General features: G+C 43.2%; 1 protein-coding gene across 1 annotated transcript; it reads left to right on the top strand.

The window, feature by feature from the left end:
• The first annotated feature begins 384 nt into the window (after nucleotides 1–384).
• Nucleotides 385–14,788, top strand: LOC136933686 (pleckstrin homology-like domain family B member 2). Its single transcript, XM_067229174.1, has 17 exons — nucleotides 385–447; nucleotides 1,348–1,436; nucleotides 1,756–2,744; nucleotides 3,605–3,889; nucleotides 5,491–5,622; nucleotides 5,718–5,855; nucleotides 6,129–6,278; nucleotides 6,356–6,466; nucleotides 6,564–6,653; nucleotides 8,309–8,449; nucleotides 9,116–9,209; nucleotides 9,885–10,083; nucleotides 10,435–10,525; nucleotides 11,588–11,734; nucleotides 12,443–12,662; nucleotides 12,856–12,941; nucleotides 13,153–14,788. The coding sequence occupies exons 2-17, from the start codon at nucleotides 1,382–1,384 to the stop codon at nucleotides 13,291–13,293; spliced, it is 3,069 nt and encodes a 1,022-aa protein (XP_067085275.1). The 5' UTR covers nucleotides 385–447; nucleotides 1,348–1,381; the 3' UTR covers nucleotides 13,294–14,788.
• The last annotated feature ends 4,052 nt before the right edge of the window (nucleotides 14,789–18,840 follow it).

Here is an 18,840-nt window from a genome sequence, read left to right as displayed (position 1 = left end):
ATTAACACAAAGTCAATACTAAATGATCCAAACAACTGGTACAATACAGATTTTTCTTTTGGGATGCTTTGCAACTTTCCTATCTACCTCCAGAGCAGCATCCACAAATTGGAAATAATAAAAGGGGTTAACCCCCTTCAACTTTTTCTGCATAACCACTTTCCCAGACATTTCTCCGGTTCCACCTCCATGTCTGAAGTCCCCTCCTATCTTCGTCCTGCGGCCCGCTGAAGCCCCCCTCCCCATCCCCAAAAGTTGGCGCGATTGTATCCACCAAAGTCAGACAACCACACTTGCGCAGTTATGCTTCGTCTGAGAATGGGGAGGAGTGGGGAGGATTCTCGCCAGAAATGTTAACTCGTACCTCGACTTTGTCCCTTTGTCATGTTAATCTCCATCTTAAAGAAGTCCGAACTGCTCTCAACAAGAGTATGACAGAAGACCAAGGTTAGTCACCATCCTCTAAAAAAAGGATATTGTTAATTTAAGTGAGAACTCATTCGTCATTCTGTTTAGTTTTGCGCTATTGTAGCATTTTGAGTTTATTGTAGCTTAATCTTCTTTGTTCGACAAAGGACGGAGGTAACATTGTTTTAAAATATTCCCTAAAAAATAAATAATTTGATTTGGCACGTTTGACAGTCGAATAGGCCTACAAGTATAATTAGTTACCGTTCTACACTAGGCTCATCTCGCCCACACATTTCAGCAGTACCCTTTGCTTTACGCTCATTCCTTAGTGCGTTCGTCAGTTTTGTGCAAGAAAAATGTATGAAGTGGAGTATTTTAGTAAATCTAATCCTGCGCCTTTAGTGGGATGGATTTTAATAAAAGTTTGCCTAAATGAGTGAGACACTAGGGTCTATGGAAACAAAAAATTTGCCATTTAATATTCCAAACTTTCAGAAATCCTAAAGGTGGTGAGTTTTCCCCTGCTTTGGGGTTCCTGAATGATAGATAGAAAAAGCTCATTAGAGAGTGTGTGTGTGTGTGTTTGTGTGGGAGCACATGCCTGCTTCCCTGCTACCCTCAAATCTGGGTGAAGCTGTAAATATTTCCCACGTGATGCTTATTCAGGTGGCAGGTGGCTGGAGGAGGATGAACTCATGCTGAAGGATTGTGATTTGAGTAGCTGAGTTTGTAAATGGATACCTTACTTCCTAGACAGCCTCTCTCCAGCCAGCCATGCACTGGAACAGCAGAAAACCTCAGGATTATCAGCAGGTCCAGGATTGGTGTGCGTGTGTGAGAGACAGAGGAGATAATTGTGCCACAAAACTTAGACAGCAGGGTGATTTGTGCAGTGTGTGTGTGTGTGTTCTAACCTTGTGTTGGTTGTTTAACCAGGGCAAACTAGTCCCACTGATTGAACACCTTGACAATGGAGAGCTTGCTTCCCCAAAGCAGCACTGCTGTTCCTCTGGGCTGTGACACAGGTAGGACACATTTACTCCCCTGTCATGATAAGTGCTTCTTTATTACTTTGTTTATTTTTGAATTTATAAAATACCAGAGAGCAGAAAAACAGTCTGACTAGTCTCACTTGACCAGAATTATTTTATTTTTAGAAAAACGTTTTGTAACATCAGTGTTGATATTAGTCTAAATGTTAGAGTTGGTTTCTCCCTCCTTTGTCAGCACACACACACACACACACACACACACACACACACACACACACACACACTCTTGAAGCCCCTTAGTCAGCTTTGTAACTCCACTAACTCCTGACACCCTTTTCCTTCCTAATACCAGATTGTGTGGAAAGGGAGAATGGCAGCACAGAGTGTGGAGCTGTGTTGAGGCGTCGTTCCAGGGCGGAGCTGCATGGTCTGATGGAGACACTGCAGCGCAGGAAGAGTGCCCTGGAGGCCAGTCTGAGAGCTGCAGAATGCAGCCGGGGCTACCTCAGTGTTCCTCCCTCTCCTAACCTCCCAGGGAACATACCCTCTCTGCACCTCCAGGGGGATATACCCTCTCTGCAGGAGAAGTTTCTCCTGCCCGGCGCTGCAGAGTGGCGCTCCTCGTCCTCTTCCAGAGCTCTCCCGTACCTAACAAGCAGCAGCGTACCCCCCTCACCCCGTGCCCCCCCGCGCCACCAGTCACAGGACAGTCTGCTTCTGTCTAGCCTTGTCGACGGCCAGCCACCTCAGACAGCCCTGCTTTCCATGTGGAGCCCAGGGAAGCCTCCACCCCCCCGGAGCCACAGTGGGGCTGCCAGCATGCCCTCCAGCCCCTGTCTGGGCCGCAGGCGCCACCTGGGAGATCCTACACAGGAGAACACCCTCCGCCAGAGGAAGTACTCCACTGGATCCCTCAAGGGCCTGGGCCTGCACAGCCGCTCACTGCCCCGGCTCCACGCAGACAGCCCGGTTTTGTCCCTGCCTCTCTCACACCGGGGAGGAGAGGCGATGCTGACCTCTAAACCGCGCCGCAGCCTGGCGTCTCTGGAGCGCCCCCCAGACGTGACAGTCCCTGCCTGTGACCCTGATGCCCCCCGCCGTGCCAGCCTAGCATCTCTCGGCCTGCCGGCCTGCCAGCTGCAGCGTGGAGGGGGACTGCATGGCTCAGCGCCCTGCCTGGATCTGGACCTGGTAGACAAGAGGCTGTCGTTCAGGAAGGCAGGCTTGTCAGCAAGCCAGAGGAGAGGCAGCATCAGCTCCTTCAATGGGAAGGAGGAACTACGAGACTACCACCAAAGACAGAGGGGCGAGAGGCTCAGGGAGCAGGAGGTGCAGAGACTGGTGAGGCTCAGTGACTATCTACTCTCCTCTCCTCTCTCACCTCTTGTCTCTTATTTCTGTCCCTGTTCTTTCTCCTCTTTCTCCTCTGCTGTACCTCCTCTTCCCTCCTTCTTTGTTTTATCACATTTTTGTAGCCATGTAATTCCAGCCAGTCCCAGGCCTGGCTGGTTCCAGGTTGGGGTTAGGGATGTCCAGTGTGTTCTTCAGGAGCATGGAAGTCCAGCTTCTTGGACTGGAGGGGAATCCCTGTCACCATGTTTTACAAACTGACTATACAAATACCCGCACAAACACTGCTGTAGATATTATATTACTCATTACTTTTTCAAACTTTAGTTTCGACTAGTTATATTTCAGAAGACCTTATCGTCATCCTGCTAGCAGTTGTTCTACAGAAGAGGATTAAGGCCACACAAGAATAAATTTAGAGTTTTTTTCCGAAACGCGGGTACTTTTTAGTGTGGCCCAATTACTCTTTTTACAGTACCTGCCTTAATGTGTAAAAGTGCCATTAAAACTAACTTGCTTGAATGCATTTTATTGCTTTCACTTTGACAGTCTTTATACAGTATTATACATATTTAACAGGCCATTACAATTCAATCAACTTGTGAATCAAGCAAAGAATGCCTTATACTTAATAAAATTAAACTTTATAAAAATAAAATAAAATGTGTCTAACCTAAATAATACCATGAAGATGTCATAAATGTGTGGTGTTCATGCTTCCCTCTACCCATCCTTCCCTCCAACCCTCCTTTACCCATCTGCCCTCCAACCCTCCTCTACCCATCTGCCCTCCAACCTTCCTCTTGTCCCACCTGCCCTCCAACCCCCCTCTTGTCCCTTACTCCATGCAGGAGCGGCAGCGTCTGAAGACCATCCTGAGTCTGTGCTCAGAGTTGGACCTGGTTGACAGAGATCAGGGGGGCTCTGTGGTAGCTGCCTCCGACCTGCGCAAAATCAACAAGGAGCTTGAGAAGCTGAACATGTCTAATGATGAGTCCCTGTTCTCAGATTTGGCTAACTCTACTCCAGTAAATGACTCAGAGCCCAAGGCCCTGGAGAAGTGGCAGGTCGGTCATTACGGGGAGCACAGGTCCCAATGTTCTGCTGTTCATCCCTGTACCAAGGTAGATATGAAGGTATTGCATCACTAACTGCTGTTCATCCCAGTACCAAGTAGATACAAAGGGACTGCTATGGTCTGTAGGTGCACTGAGCAAAAGTTGAAAGGCGTGCTTAAAAAACATTACTGTATATTAAAAATCTGAATCAGAAAGGGTTTTATTCGCCATGAAAGTTTGCACAGACAAGGAATTTACTTTGGCAGGAAGGTGCATACATTAAACATATAGGAATCTTAAAACTTAACTTAATCCTAACTATACTAAAGGTACAAGTCTACCTAATACTAATAAAAAAATATAAAAGAAAATATAAAGTAGCCAAATAATTTACAATATAAAAATATAAAAATACAAATAGTACAAGAGATACAAGAGATACAAGAGATACAAATAGTACACAAGATATAAATAGTGTAATATAGTGCAATTACAATGTGGCAAGGTGTCGTTGTGCAGATTGTGAATTAAGTCAATGCGAGCTCTTGGTCTTGTTGAAGAGGCCAACAGCGGATGGGAAGAAACTGTTTTTGTAATAAATGTTATAAATAATTGTTGACCAAACAGGGAAAATTCCCACTCCCTCTCTGATTGTTAAACTGGGAGTAGATTAGAGCCTAACCCTAACCCTGTCTGTCTCCTTTTCTCCTCCTCTATTTTACACAATCGTTACATTTTGGGGTCAAATGTAAAAAAAGCTGTCTGATGCCATTTGGTTGTAACATAGTGTTCTGTGTTTCTCGTATCTCCCAGTCAGGATCAGTCCCATCCCTTAGTCTAAATTTGAGGCACAATCTCCTTCCCCAGCTTCATTCCCTTTCCACATTCCAATCCGCAGTTCCAACTTCAGTCTTCATTCTCAGTCTTTATTCTTCAGTCATGTCTTCTGATCCAGTTCTTGTTTAGCTGTAAACGTGTATTTTTCCATTTTTAAGTGGTTTTATGGTGTTTTAATGGAAAGTCTCAGTTACAGCTCTGTGCCCCTCCAACCCATCAGAGGGGACCAGAAGGAGGCAGGACCGGAAATGACTTAATCCCCAGTAGGATAGCTGTGTGTGTGTGCGCTTTGGCATGTGTGCGCTTGTGTGTTAGCTTGTGCATGTGTGCGCTTGTGTGTTAGCTTGTGCATGTGTGTGAGACAAAGTGAGTTAGACAGAGGTTGAGACTTTGCATTCATTGGTTTGTCTGTTAGCCGTTTAACTCATATAGGTAATTATGCATATTATCACACATGATATAGCAGGAAGTAGAACACAAATAATTACAGTGAATAAGCATACTTGGTATCATATACAGTGTGTAGACAACCATTGCAGGGTTAGGCTATGTGAGTGTTTACTGTTTATATTTACTGTTATTGCTTTAGCTGATATGCTCCCCTCTACTCTTCTACTCTGCTCTCAACCCCTCCTCTGTTTCATTGTTCACATTCCTAAGATCTGGCTGGTGCCAGACAGGCAGTTTATCAACCCTAGGGTGTGCATGCACCCCTCCTCTCTCTCTCTCTTTTTTTTTTTTCTCTCTCATGTCTTACTCTCAGGAACACGGCCACTGACCCATTTGGTTTATCGGTGTGAACTGTGAAGTCAGGAATGTAATTTTAGTGATGTCACCAACAGGCAGTGAGTGATGAACTGAGACAGGAAGTGACGAGTATTGAAGAAGAGAGGATCCAGGTGCTGAATAACATTGAAGAGCTGGAGCAGAAGATTAAAGATCTGGACAACCAGATGGAGGAATCCATGAGAGAGGTATAAACAGTATGTTAGGATGAACAGGACTGCACGCATGTTGCTGTTAGTGTTGATCTGGTGATCTTAATAGGTTCTTCCTGGTGATGGTTTAGATGGATGTTGAGCAGGCTTTGCTGGAAGGAGAGCAGGACTCTGAGAGCTCCCTTCTGCAGAGGGAGAAGGAAGTTATGGACCAACTCAACAAGAAGATTGGAAGCATCAAGGACAAAGCCCAGAGAGACCAATTCCAGGTAATAGTGGTAAAATAAATGCATGCAATCCAAGACTCTCAGACTACAAGTCATCCTGTCTGTTGCTAATACGCTCTGTTTGCTGTTATGTGTCTGTATGCATTTTATGTTTGCATATGAAGTCATGAAAAGTAAAAGGAACATATTTTTGGTATATAGTTTCAGTTTTTTCAATTTATAACAAGTACAGATACATTGGAATTTGTGTGTTTGTGTCTTTGTGTGTGTATTGGGATATGTGTGTGTGTGTCTGTGTGTGTGTGTTGCCCCCAGGGTGTGCCTGACCCCCAGGGTGTGCCTGAGATGGAGACTGGGCTCCAGCCACTAGAGAACGACGGCCAACAGGATGAGATGAAGGACTACGAGACCCAGCAACTCCTCAGAGAAATAGCAGAGTACCAACGCAGTACTGTCAGTCACAAGGTACACAGGATGTGTGTTTGTGGTGGTGTGGCACGCTGCGGATGCATTTGATGCTAATGCCTCTCTGTTTCTCCAAGGAAAGGCTCCTGACTTTAAAGAAACAGTTGACACAGATAACTCAGCAAGGTCACAGAGAGAAGGAAACCTTTCTGAGAGAGAAGAACAACTTGTTCATCGTGCTCCAAAGAGTAAGACTTGTCTCTGTATGGTTTGTATTCTTTAGGCCTTTCTGTATAGTTTACAATATATGCAACTTTTTAACTGACTTTTTCTTATGGTCTGCAGGAGAGAGAGAACCTGTCTTCCTTGGAGAGAAAATACATTGAGTTCACTGCAGGGCAGGCTTTCCCCAACAACCGCGTAACCATGAAAGAGGTACAGCATAGAGAATACACATACAACATGAAAGAGGTACAGCATAGAGTAGACACACAACATACTTGTTGGTATAAGCTGTAAGCTCTATTAGTGAAAAGAGTATACCACACTCCTGCTGAGAGGCTTCAATAGCGCTGAATCATGCTTTTTTTGTCAACATCCTTAATCAGTCTATCTACCTGATTCAGTTGTTGGGCTGATTAGCCAACTGTGCTAAAGTTGACTGCCATTTTAATCGTATGTGGGATTGCCTGGGGCAAAATTTATACATTTGTGTAAATTAATCTATAAAAGATTGCATACAGAGAACTGGAAATCTCTGAGATGTATAAACACTGCCTACGCACAACTTCACTTTTATCCAAATTCATCCCATTGGCTGGTGCCAGGGTAGCAGACGAGCTCCCTCTGATTGGCTGGTGCCAGGGTAGCAGACAAGCTCCCTCTGATTGGCTGGTGCCAGGGTAGGAGAAGCTCTCCCCCTGTCCACATCCCATCAACTCCCATATTTTGTTACAATAAACTTTATGATGTGTTTTTTTTTTTCTGAAATTAATCAGTTTAATAGCTTATGTTTTAACGTATATAAAGTAATCATCTTGTTAAATCAATCACTTACCTACTAGCACAACAGCAGTGGACTGTAGTACTCAAGTATGCAACATGTGGAAGATATAGGAATGTGTTTCGTATCTGCTATGTACTCGAACTGGCTACTGCCAAAGCTACGCACAGATGGTCACAATGCCAGCAATCAAGTTTGTTGGGAAAAAGGTCAAACAAAAACCCGCACAGACACACAGATACAGAGACAGCACAGACACACAGACAGCACAGACACACAGACAGCACAGACAAACAGACTAACATAACGTACCTTTGCGGAACTACTTGAACCCCAAGTGAAAATGATGTCAGGAAAAAAAGTCCTCTGGTACATATACATAGCTTAACATATTCAAGACATTTCAAAGTTCAAGTACTAGTAACCACCATCATCACATAGAAAAAAGATCTGCCCTTGTCTGCATATTTTTTGCATAATGCTAACGTTCTCCAACACTTGTCAGCCTTGTGTTGCTATTGTTAGTAATTGTAGTATGTTTTTATATCAATTACTTGTTCTACTTTGTGACCATTCTGTTATACTATACCAGCCATGCAACAGTTTGTAACAGGATATGCTATATATAGCATATTTATGCATAGTTCATGTGTCTCAGTTCATGTGACAGCAGATGGCTTGACTTGGTTAAAAAAAGTCAGTAGTCTATTTCATTCAAGAGGAGGAAACAAACAGAATCACACTTTATTTGGCATAGCAGAGATGGTTTGATCAGTTCTGTAATTCTCATGTGCTCTGTAGAATCTTAACTTAAACATTCAACTATAGTAACTATCATTAATATCATATTTATTTTATGATGTAACTTTTATTTTACAAAGACAACTTAACTTAAAGACTAACCCGAACCCTTAATGCTACAAACAACAACAACAAACTATGCAACAAGAATGACTAAAACCCAAAGCCAACACATGAAGAGGATGGTGGCAAAACACCACAGTAGCAGAAGAACAAGCATTAGTACTTCATAACACAACCTAAAAGTGTAACCCTGTTCTATGTTCTCCGCCCCCTGACCCTGCAGCACTTTGTTTCCCTGGAGGAGAGACGGAGGGGCAGCCAGGAGACTGCCTCTCAGCTGAGCGACACCCTGCTCCGCAGAATGAGCCAGCCACCCCCCAGCTCCTGCATCAGCTCCAGCCTGGGGCGGGCCCTGGCCCCCAAGGTACAGCTTTAGACCACCCTGATCACCACCCTGATCACCACCCTGATCACCACCCTGATCACCACCCTGATCACCACCCTGATCACCACCCTGATCACCACCTTGATCACCACCTTGATCACCACCCTGATCACCACCCTGATCACCACCCTGATCACCACCTTGATCACCACCCTGATCAACACCCTGATCACCACCTTGATCACCACCTTGATCACCACCCTGATCACCACCCTGATCACCACCCTGATCACCACCTTGATCACCACCCTGATCAACACCCTGATCACCACCTTGATCACCACCTTGATCACCACCCTGATCACCACCCTGATCACCACCCTGATCACCACCCTGATCAACAACCTGATCACCACCCTGATCAACAACGTGATCACCACCCTGATCAACAACCTGATCAACACCCTGATCACCACCTTGATCACCACCTTGATCACCACCCTGATCACCACCCTGATCACCACCCTGATCACCACCCTGATCACCACCCTGATCAACAACCTGATCACCACCCTGATCAACAACGTGATCACCACCCTGATCACCACCCTGATCAACAACCTGATCAACACCCTGATCAACACCCTGAACACCAATGGTTCCATACAATGTTGTTTGAATTCATTTTAAGTATCCGGTTTGCAGGCCCACCTTTCCCTGTCTCAGAGCGCCAGCTGTGGTAGTGTGGGCCCACGAGGCCTGTCCGTCTCCCCCAGAGACCCTGGCAGTCGCACCAAGGGTGAGGAACACTCAGACTCTGTCAGGGGTGGACTTCTCTCCCCGGCCTCTTGCATACTGTCATATTTAACACCTGCACACGACTTGCTTATGCTAGAGGTAACCCCTACTTATAAGCTAATATAACCAGTGACGGCTGGTGGAGATATTGGGGCGGATAGTCTAAATAAATGTAGGCTATTATAGGCTACATTCATGCTATAGTTCACGCTGCAGCAAATGCTGAATTACATCCGAGATACCAAGTTATCTAGCTCTACAACAACAGAAAAGCAAATTCTTAGCTACACCAGCCGTTAGCCAGTCCTTTCTTACAAACCAACTTACACAAAACGTACGATTTTGTCGGTTGTCCTTTTGTGTAATTTGAACGTTTGGACAGTGTGTCCCAAGTCGCTTCACTTTAATGTTTCTTGCAAAGAAATCGGATGAGAAAGTAAAGAGCCTAATTCACACACAGTAGCCACTAGCACCTGACTGTACTGTCTATACGTCCACTGTCATTGGTCAGAAAGGTGGGCTGAATTCATTTTGCCCAAACATGACTATGTTTTCTCTAGATACCACACAAGATAGTCAAAACAACATGCTCAGCATCTTTTAGTTCAATTGTACCTCAATATCCTTGTGTGTGTGTGTGTGTGTATGTTTGTTTGTGTATGCTTGTTGGTCTCAGCTGACCAAAGCCACATGTACACACATGAGGAGAGACTAAGACTGACAGCCCTCTGCAGCAGGACTGGGTCAGAATCCAACGTTCTCCAGGAGTCCTCATGCTACACAGATAATGGACATGCCTTTGATACACTCAGTGTGGACAGCTCTGACAGCATGGAGACCAGTATATCTGCCTGTTCACCAGACAATATCTCCAGGTGAGGCTGAAGACGAAGTGGGAGTAGACTCTCTAAGCATATATAATTGTTAGTATTGTTAATGGACTCGAGGGATGCCATAATCTGTTCAGTTTCTACATTAGTGGCTAACCCTAACTATTGCACGCAGTGACTTTGAAAGATTATATGCATCCATAAATGCTTTTTTTTGTTTTATGCCATCAATCAGATTTTAACATTTAACAAAAAAACATAAAATCCCAGATAAACATTAATGGAGAAATCCGTATAAGAATTTGTGTCTCCAAAACGTGTTTCCTCTCCACCCCTGTTGTTCCTCTACATTGTTCAACCAAGATAGTTACTCCTGTGTTGTGATCTTTTTCACAGTGCCAGCACGTCTAACACAGCCAAAATTGAGGAGATGGAACGTTTGTTACGAGATGCAGAAGTAGAGAAACATCGACTTGCGGAACACAGGGTAAGAGTCTCTACAGGGTAAGAGAGTTTACAGGGTAAGAGTCTCTACAGGGTAAGAGAGTCTCTACAGGGTAAGAGAGTTTACAGGGTAAGAGAGTCTCTACAGGGTAAGAGAGTCTCTACAGGGTAAGAGAGTTTACAGGATAAGAGAGTCTCTACAGGGTAAGAGAGTCTCTACAGGGTAAGAGTCTCTACAGGGTAAGAAAGTTTACAGGGTAAGATAGTTTACAGGGTGAGAGAGTCTCTACAGGGTAAGAGTCTCTACAGGGTAAGAGAGTCTCTACAGGGTAAGAGTATCTACATGGTAAGAGAGTTTACAGGGTAAGAGAGTCTGTACAGGGTAAGAGAGTCTCTACAGGGTAAGAGAGTTTACAGGATAAGAGAGTCTCTACAGGGTAAGAGAGTCTCTACAGGGTAAGAGTCTCTACAGGGTAAGAAAGTTTACAGGGTAAGATAGTTTACAGGGTGAGAGAGTCTCTACAGGGTAAGAGTCTCTACAGGGTAAGAGAGTCTACAGGATAAGAGAGTCTCTACAGGGTAAGAGTCTCTACAGGGTAAGAAAGTTTACAGGGTAAGATAGTTTACAGGGTGAGAGAGTCTCTACAGGGTAAGAGTCTCTACAGGGTAAGAGAGTCTCTACAGGGTAAGAGTCTCTACAGGGTAAGATAGTTTACAGGGTAAGATAGTTTACAGGGTAAGAGAGTCTCTACAGGGTAAGAGTCTCTCTACAGGGTAAGAGTCTCTACAGGGTAAGAGTCTCTACAGGGTAAGAGAGTTTACAGGGTAAGATAGTTTACAGGGTAAGAGTCTCTACAGGGTAAGAGAGTCTCTACAGGGTAAGAGAGTTTACAGGATAAGAGAGTTTACAGGGTAAGAGTCTCTACAGGGTAAGAGAGTCTCTACAGGGTAAGAGAGTTTACAGGGTAAGAGAGTTTACAGGGTAAGAGTTTCTACAGGGTAGGAGAGTCTCTACAGGGTGAGAGAGTTTCTACAGGGTAATAGAGTCTCTGTGTGTGTGAGAGACAGATGGAGGACCTGTCATAACTGTGTTTGTCCCCTCTAGGAGCGAGAGATGGAAGTGCGCAGGCAGGCTCTGGAGGAGGAGCGGAGGAGGAGGGTGGTGCTGGAGCAGCTCCTGCAGGAGGAGACCAGCAGGAGGCAGATGCTCATCGAGAGGGAGGTGAAGCTGAGGGACAAACAGAGAGCACAGGTTAGAGACGTGCATGTGGACTGCATAGATTCCTGGGTACAATCTGAATACTACTGTCACATGACAAATGGTTCAGGCAAAATAGACAGAATGTATCTAGAAGTTGGTGGGACAATGTCATTCAAGTGTGTGGATTAGTTAACAGTTATGCTTGTCTCTGTGACCAATCAGCAGCCAAATGGTACACAAGCTTGTTGTCGTGTGAAAACGAGTGTAACTACAGAGTGAGCGTAAGACAACGTAAATTCACCCAGGCTGAGATGGACCAACCTTCAGGTGTCAGCCCACCTTAACTAACCAACTAAGCTATACTTAAATTAAGTGATGCTAAAGCTAGCCTTCCTAGCCTTCCTGGTCTGCAAACAGAATACTCCCCCTCATGGCCCCCTCCCTCCCTCTACACTAACATATATTATATATATATTGTTGAGATTGAAGGATTTATCACTTTTAACCAACTTGGCATATTCATCTAGGTTTAAGTATAGAACAACCTTTTTCTAACATCTTTCCTTGTATGTACCCTAGGGTTTATATGATTGCTTTTGGAGACACAATATTTGATTGAACTATGGACCAGATAGAAGCATGGGGGAATTAATGTATGTCATTGACATAGAGAGATGTATGTTATTGCATTTTTTATGAATATCATAATGTATTCCCTAACCCTTTTCTTTTGTAAAATCCTGCTGCATCTGTCTCCAGTCCCGCCCGCTGACTCGTTACCTGCCCTTGAGGCAGGATGATTTCGACCTGCACGGCCACATCGAGGCAGCAGGACACAGCCCCCGTGCCTGCTTCCACTTAGCCATCACTGCCAAGACCTGCCGGGGCTTCCTGGTCAAGATGGGCGGCAAGATCAAGACCTGGAAGAAACGCTGGTTTGTGTTTGACAGAAACCGAAGAACTCTGGCCTATTATGCAGGTGATAAACATAGTTTGCAGTGGTTTAATCATTTTTAGTATTGTATGCCCAATCAATAATTATATACGATCACAATAGACATACTGCAAGGCTACATGCTGTGATTTCTTAGGTAATCCATTGCATTGTACAACAATCGCTTACTAGCATCAGTTAATGTAGTCGATAGAAAAACATGCATTTCTGGTTTCAGATAAGCACGAGACAAAGATGAAGGGAGTAATTTACTTTCAAGCCATAGAGGAGGTCTATTATGACCATTTAAAGAATGCACACAAGGTACGTGGTTATATACACCAACCGTCTGTTGTTCATATGTAGACTGTTGATTTTAATACGAAATGGATCATAGAATAGATTGTTAATAAGAAAACACAGACGTTTCTCACACCCTTCCTTTCTTCCTCTCTAGCTCTACCTATAACCCTAACTTCTAACCTCAGACCCTAACCCTAACTCCATCCTCCTTTTTCTTCGCTGGCCTCACTAGAGCCCTCACCCCTCCCTGACGTTCAGTGTGAAGACCCATGACCGGGTCTACTACATGGTGGCTCCCTCTCCTGAGGCCATGAGGATCTGGATGGACGTCATAGTCACCGGGGCTGAGGGCCACACGCACTTCCTGATCTGAACCCCTCCTAAAGAAACCCCTCCTGACTCTAACCCTGGTCTGAACCCCTCCTGCATGCTCGGGGTCAAGGTTTGGGGTCAGTGGTCGTTACTATGCTATGACTACATGTTGGCTACCTACCAAAAGTCTGCAATTACAAACATGATCCTATCTGTAATATATTTTTAAAACACACAACTATACAACATTGAATATTTTTACATTTTATTCATTTAGCAAACGCTATAATCCAAAGAAACTTACAAATATTACTGTTGATAAATATAGCTTCCACCTGAACCCATCAGTGAATCTGGGTCTCTCCTCCTCCCGTCCAGGTCTGTCTGGTGGTGGAATGATGAGTGCGTTATGTCATCAATCTGTAATTAGAGAAGTGTATGCCTGATGTTTATTTATTCATAATTAATTAAACAAACATTCTGGCAGGTGCAGCTATATTCAAGGATGGTCATGAGTATTCTAATATTCTAATATTCTAACAGACTAGTATTCAGACTAATTATATTATTTGATTAAATAATTATCAAAGAGCTGTGAGAAAATTCCGATTTGTTCTAATTGGTAGCCGAAGTATTACCTTTAATTAAAGTTTTGAAAGACTTGAAATCAAACTTAGAATATCTAAATTGAATAAGTAGTTCACTGACAATATACTGTACCTTTCAGTGCTCCAATGCTTGGTTAGGTTGTTCTCCTTTGCTACTTATTGTCATTCAACAATGTATAAATATGTTATTATATTTTGGCAAAGTATTCACGCAAAACTGAAGAAAACATTTTCTGAGGTAATTATATCAAATCATAGAATGTCAAAATACAATATACGTTGATATATATATATATATTATTTTTATACCCACACACACTCTACTCAAATGCCATTAGCTCATGCATTTTGAATGCTGATTTAGGTAAATAATACTATGCTACGTGAGAGTGGTTCTCTGAGAGACAGTAGTAGTGTTACTACACTTCTACACATTAGTTGTGCAGTGGAGTGATGCAGCTCATAGTGATCTGTGGGCTGTGCGGTGGAGGTGATGCAGCTCATAGTGATCTGTGGGCTGTGCGGTGGAGGTGATGCAGCTCATAGTGATCTGTGGGCTGTGCGGTGGAGTGATGCAGCTCATAGTGGGCTGTGCGGTGGAGGTGATGCAGCTCATAGTGGGCTGTGCGGTGGAGGTGATGCAGCTCATAGTGATCTGTGGGCTGTGCGGTGGAGTGATGCAGCTCATAGTGAATGTTTCTCTGTTGTGGACTGGCCTCTAGTGGAGGAAACAGATGGTGTCTCCAGGGCTTACCATAGGCATACAGCATACTATAAATCTTGTCTGATCTACTGTATGTGGATCAGTTTAAATGTTTTTACCTAATGTTTGTTACATATTTATGCAATTTAAATATTAAACATAATAATCAACAAATTAAGAGTTTACATTTTGTATATTTTTTGGGGGGTTAATCATGCATGTGTATAAATTTACAGGAGTAAACAATTTATAATAAACAACCAATATGTGATTGATCCACGCCTTTTAATTCACTCTTAAATTTCTGTAATGATTGTATTGTACAAGAAATATAGAATTACAAATATTTGACTGTTATGGCAGTTTTTGTGAAGTCTGCAGGTAATAGTGTATGAAGAAGATATAATGTACTGTCTCTGGGGATATGCTGACTTGCGTGTGCTATTATGCATTCTGCTCAACAGTTCTTCAGCTGTCCCTCTGCTCTACAGTTCTACACTTCACTTTGTTAACTACTCATAAGTGGATGATCTGATTTACTCTTACTTTGTTGCTCAGAATATCCATATGGTTTACGCTAATTAACAAAAATGTCTGAAATGCTTAAGCTTTCTACATGATTTACTGAATGGATAAGTGAATGTGTGTGTGTAGATTGTGTGTGTGTAGATAGTGTGTGTGTGTAAATTGTGTGTGTGTGTGAGAGAGGTTCTCCACATTCCCAGCCTCTCATTGGTTGACCTACTGTACAGTAGTAGTGTTGGCATGGACACACTGGAATTGAAGCATGCTAAATTATGTTTTAAGTAAGTAAGTAAGACTTTATTTATATAGCACATTTCATACAAGAATTGTAGCTCAAGGTGCTTTACATAAAATCAATAAAAACAATAATACAAGTGATAAACAATTCAAACAAAAATAAAAATCCCAATAAGATCTCTGTTCAAGAGAGAAAACAACTTTAAAAGTAGGAAAACCCTTTTGAGATAAAATTACTTAAATGCTTCGGTAAAAAGGTAGGTTTTAAGCTGTCTTTTAAAAATGTCTAGTGTTTGCTTCCCGAATATTTATGGGTAATTTGTTCCATAGTTTTGGGGCGTAATTGACAAAGGCCGAATCACCAATCTTCTTATGACTGCTTCTGGTGACCTCTAATAGGCCTGCATTTGATGAAGGAGCATGTCATTCCTCTTTTAGGGAAGAATTATTGTCAACACAAAAACACATACATAGGACACTGACATGGCCTCGCTTTAAAGTGCAAAATTGTCTTTTTACTTATAATTCTGTATTGCATAGCCCAAGTTAATCACAGTACTGTGTCCCCGGTAGAGTTGATATGTTGCCCATTTCAACGGATCATCCTTAACAATCTTGTCAACGTAACAGCACAATTCCTGCTAAACAATTTTGTTAACATAAAGGGTTTATGTAATCTGCTTCCTGTGTAAATAATATGGAATAATCATTTTTTTTTTATCAGAGGGCCCTTTAATATGGAGCATACTGTAGTTCATGACTGACTCCATTTTTGCCCTCTCTCCCTTTCTGTCTCACTGTCGTGGACAGAAGGTTTTTTCATTATGTTTCTTTCCTCTCTTTTTACCTTTGCCTTATGTGCTATGTATTCATCATTATGTTGTGATATAATGTGTTTATTCATTCTTATGTTGTAGATATAATGTGTTTATTCATTCTTATGTTGTAGGCATAATGAGTTTACACCGTTCACCCTTGCCCTACTTTGTGCTTCGCTGACCTGTAGCCTTCACTAGAAGTTATATTTACCATCAAACTCTATTTATTCTTATTTAACATGTTTCTATCTCAAGCCACTAGTGTTACTGACAGTGCACTCCCAGTCTGTTTGTGCAGAACTAAATTGTCCTTTTGGCCAGAAAGGAGAGATGTGTTCCCAGTGTGCATCCTGACATCTGACTCAATCTGATGCAGTGAAGATCTTGTGTTTTTCCAGGGAGAGCGAGACTGCTTTCTTCTCTCTGCTCAGGGCCTCTGGGTTTCACTTGGTGAATAGACATCTGTTTGTGTAGCCTGTGTTGCTCTTTATCTATAAATATCCATCCTTTGTTGCACCCTCGTTATGACTTCTCTCTTCTCCCTCTTTCATCCCTGTGATGCTTCCTTTACCACCAGCAGTTGTTGGGTTAGGGTTAGAAGGGTTAGGGTTAGGGTTAGGGTTAGGGTTAGGGTTAGGGTTAGGGTTAGGCTAACCCTAACCCTAACCAGCAGTTGTTGGGGAGGGTTAGAAGTGTGGATAGAAGGGATGGACGTGGGGATAGGAGGGTAGTGCTGACAGAACAGGGTTTCAGGACTATTATTCCAGCACATGATTTTATCATAAAATATTATCAGCGTATTTCTAAATTGATTTTACTATCACATTGGTATTACAGAATAAACCATATTGTTCCCAACATCTTCTGAGATTTCAGGCAATTTGCAGCTTTACACATTAAGTCATACAGCTCGTATTTCATCCCTCTCTTAGGACACTGTAAAGGAAGGAGATGCTGTGTGTGTAAATATAAATCCCAAGGTCATATCTTTGTGAACTCACACCGTATTTGCACAAACATTCTAATGTTTTCTCACATAGCTGACAATAGCATATGTGTCAGCACACTCTAACATAAAATAAATACATTTAGGGTGATAAGTACTTGTGTCATTTTATTGATTAAATAGTAGGCAGAACAACATAGATGTTGACGATACACACAAATATAATCCTTGTGGGATCATGACTACATCAGATCAGGAAAGAGATTAAACCAATGGGAGGTAAGGAATTCTGCATCCTCACAGTCTGGCTAACTAACATACTTTATTACACAGGTTCACCCACTTTAAAAATCTATCCGTAAGAGCCGCAGTCAGACAGTGTTCCTCATGGGCAGGCAAACAAAGGCCATATGATTTAGTGCCCTGTCCAAAAATAAATTTAAAAAGAGGTATGGAGGAGATATCCTCTGGCTCATATTGGCAAATCTTTCTACATCCTGTACATCCAGAGATATGATTGGAGATGTAATGCTGAGGCACTGCCGACCCTCTACTGAGATGACTAAGGGACAGAAAAGACAAAACAGTTATACAAGAGAATTGCTGTAAAGAAATACAGGTTTCTTTTTTAAGTATTAATAAAAAGAGGGAGTAACAAAAGTTAAAAAGGGTTGTAGAAAAAGGTTGACTTTTTTGTTAAATTCAGATATGGTTTAGAATAGAAAAAGAGCACTTTTGAACTCTCTTCCATTACATGAGTTGTCCTGGGTTCAGATCATCCCTAAGCTATGGCTGGTAACCCTAACCCTGCCCAGTAATTGCTATATAATACCGTGATGATACTGCCTCCCTGCTACTGGTAAAATGCTGCTGTTGTTGAAAGCCAAGGAAAGGCAGAATTGTGGGAGAGAACCATTGGATGGTTGAAAGTAAGTCCACTACAGTAAGAGCGATGGAAGAATATCAATATCGTAATTTAAGAGTCAAATCCACAACTTGGGTATTGAATATGAATTGTCTTTATTTCCTCAGCTGTTCTGTGACGGGTTTTGGTGAAGCAGCTGTGGTTTTGTTGCAACCCCGGCGGACCGGTACCTTTGATACGGGTACCTTTGATACGGGTATCTTGGTGCGGTGGGGCTCCTTAGCGACAGGAATCTGAGAGGGAGGGGCATGTATTGAGACTCCTTGCTTTACTGGGATCTTAGAGTCCCGTGATAAACTTGTTGCAATTTTGGGCAGCTGAAGTGGATTCTCCTCTGGACTGGATTTCCCGACTGTGGGTAAGTTAACCTCCATATCAGTGGAGGGGTCAATCATACTGTCTCTGCTCTCCATGTGTTGCTGGCTGAGGTGGGGACTCTCCTCCTCATGCCCTTGAGTGGGCACATCCCAACACCCTTCGTCGTCACTGGGCATGGCCTTCCTGACAGGCAGCTTCGCTGGCCGACCCCCTCCAACCACAGGAATCTTACTGAGCCCTGCAGTCTTCTTTGGGGGGCTCTTTTTGTCTGACTGGGGGACATCAAGACATTCGTCCTGGGAAGCTCCGTGTTGATCCTCTTGCTTGGATGTTTTGGTCCCGACGTCCATGCCGTTTGGAGTGGCTGTGCTCTTGCCTCCATTCCCAGAAGCTTCATTCTCTCTGCCTATTTTTGCCTGGGAAGAGGTTAAGGGGTTCGTAACCACTGCAGCAGGTGTGGGAGCAGTCGATGGAGAGTGTGCAGAGGCAGGAGAGGTCATGATGAATGAAACTGAGGCAGGAGTAGGG

Source organism: Osmerus mordax, chromosome 25 (assembly GCF_038355195.1).
Source record: "Osmerus mordax isolate fOsmMor3 chromosome 25, fOsmMor3.pri, whole genome shotgun sequence".
Lineage (NCBI taxonomy): Eukaryota > Metazoa > Chordata > Actinopteri > Osmeriformes > Osmeridae > Osmerus > Osmerus mordax.
This window is presented reverse-complemented; position numbering and strand designations above follow the sequence as displayed.

Bases quoted from the DNA above. Each gene is read 5' to 3' on its own strand.
- LOC136933686 (XM_067229174.1), top strand. From the start codon at position 1,382: ATGGAGAGCTTGCTTCCCCAAAGCAGCACTGCTGTTCCTCTGGGCTGT. The intron at 6,279-6,355 runs GTACACAGGATG...TGTTTCTCCAAG, and splicing joins GCAGTACTGTCAGTCACAAG to GAAAGGCTCCTGACTTTAAA. The intron at 6,654-8,308 runs GTACAGCATAGA...CTGACCCTGCAG, and splicing joins ACCGCGTAACCATGAAAGAG to CACTTTGTTTCCCTGGAGGA.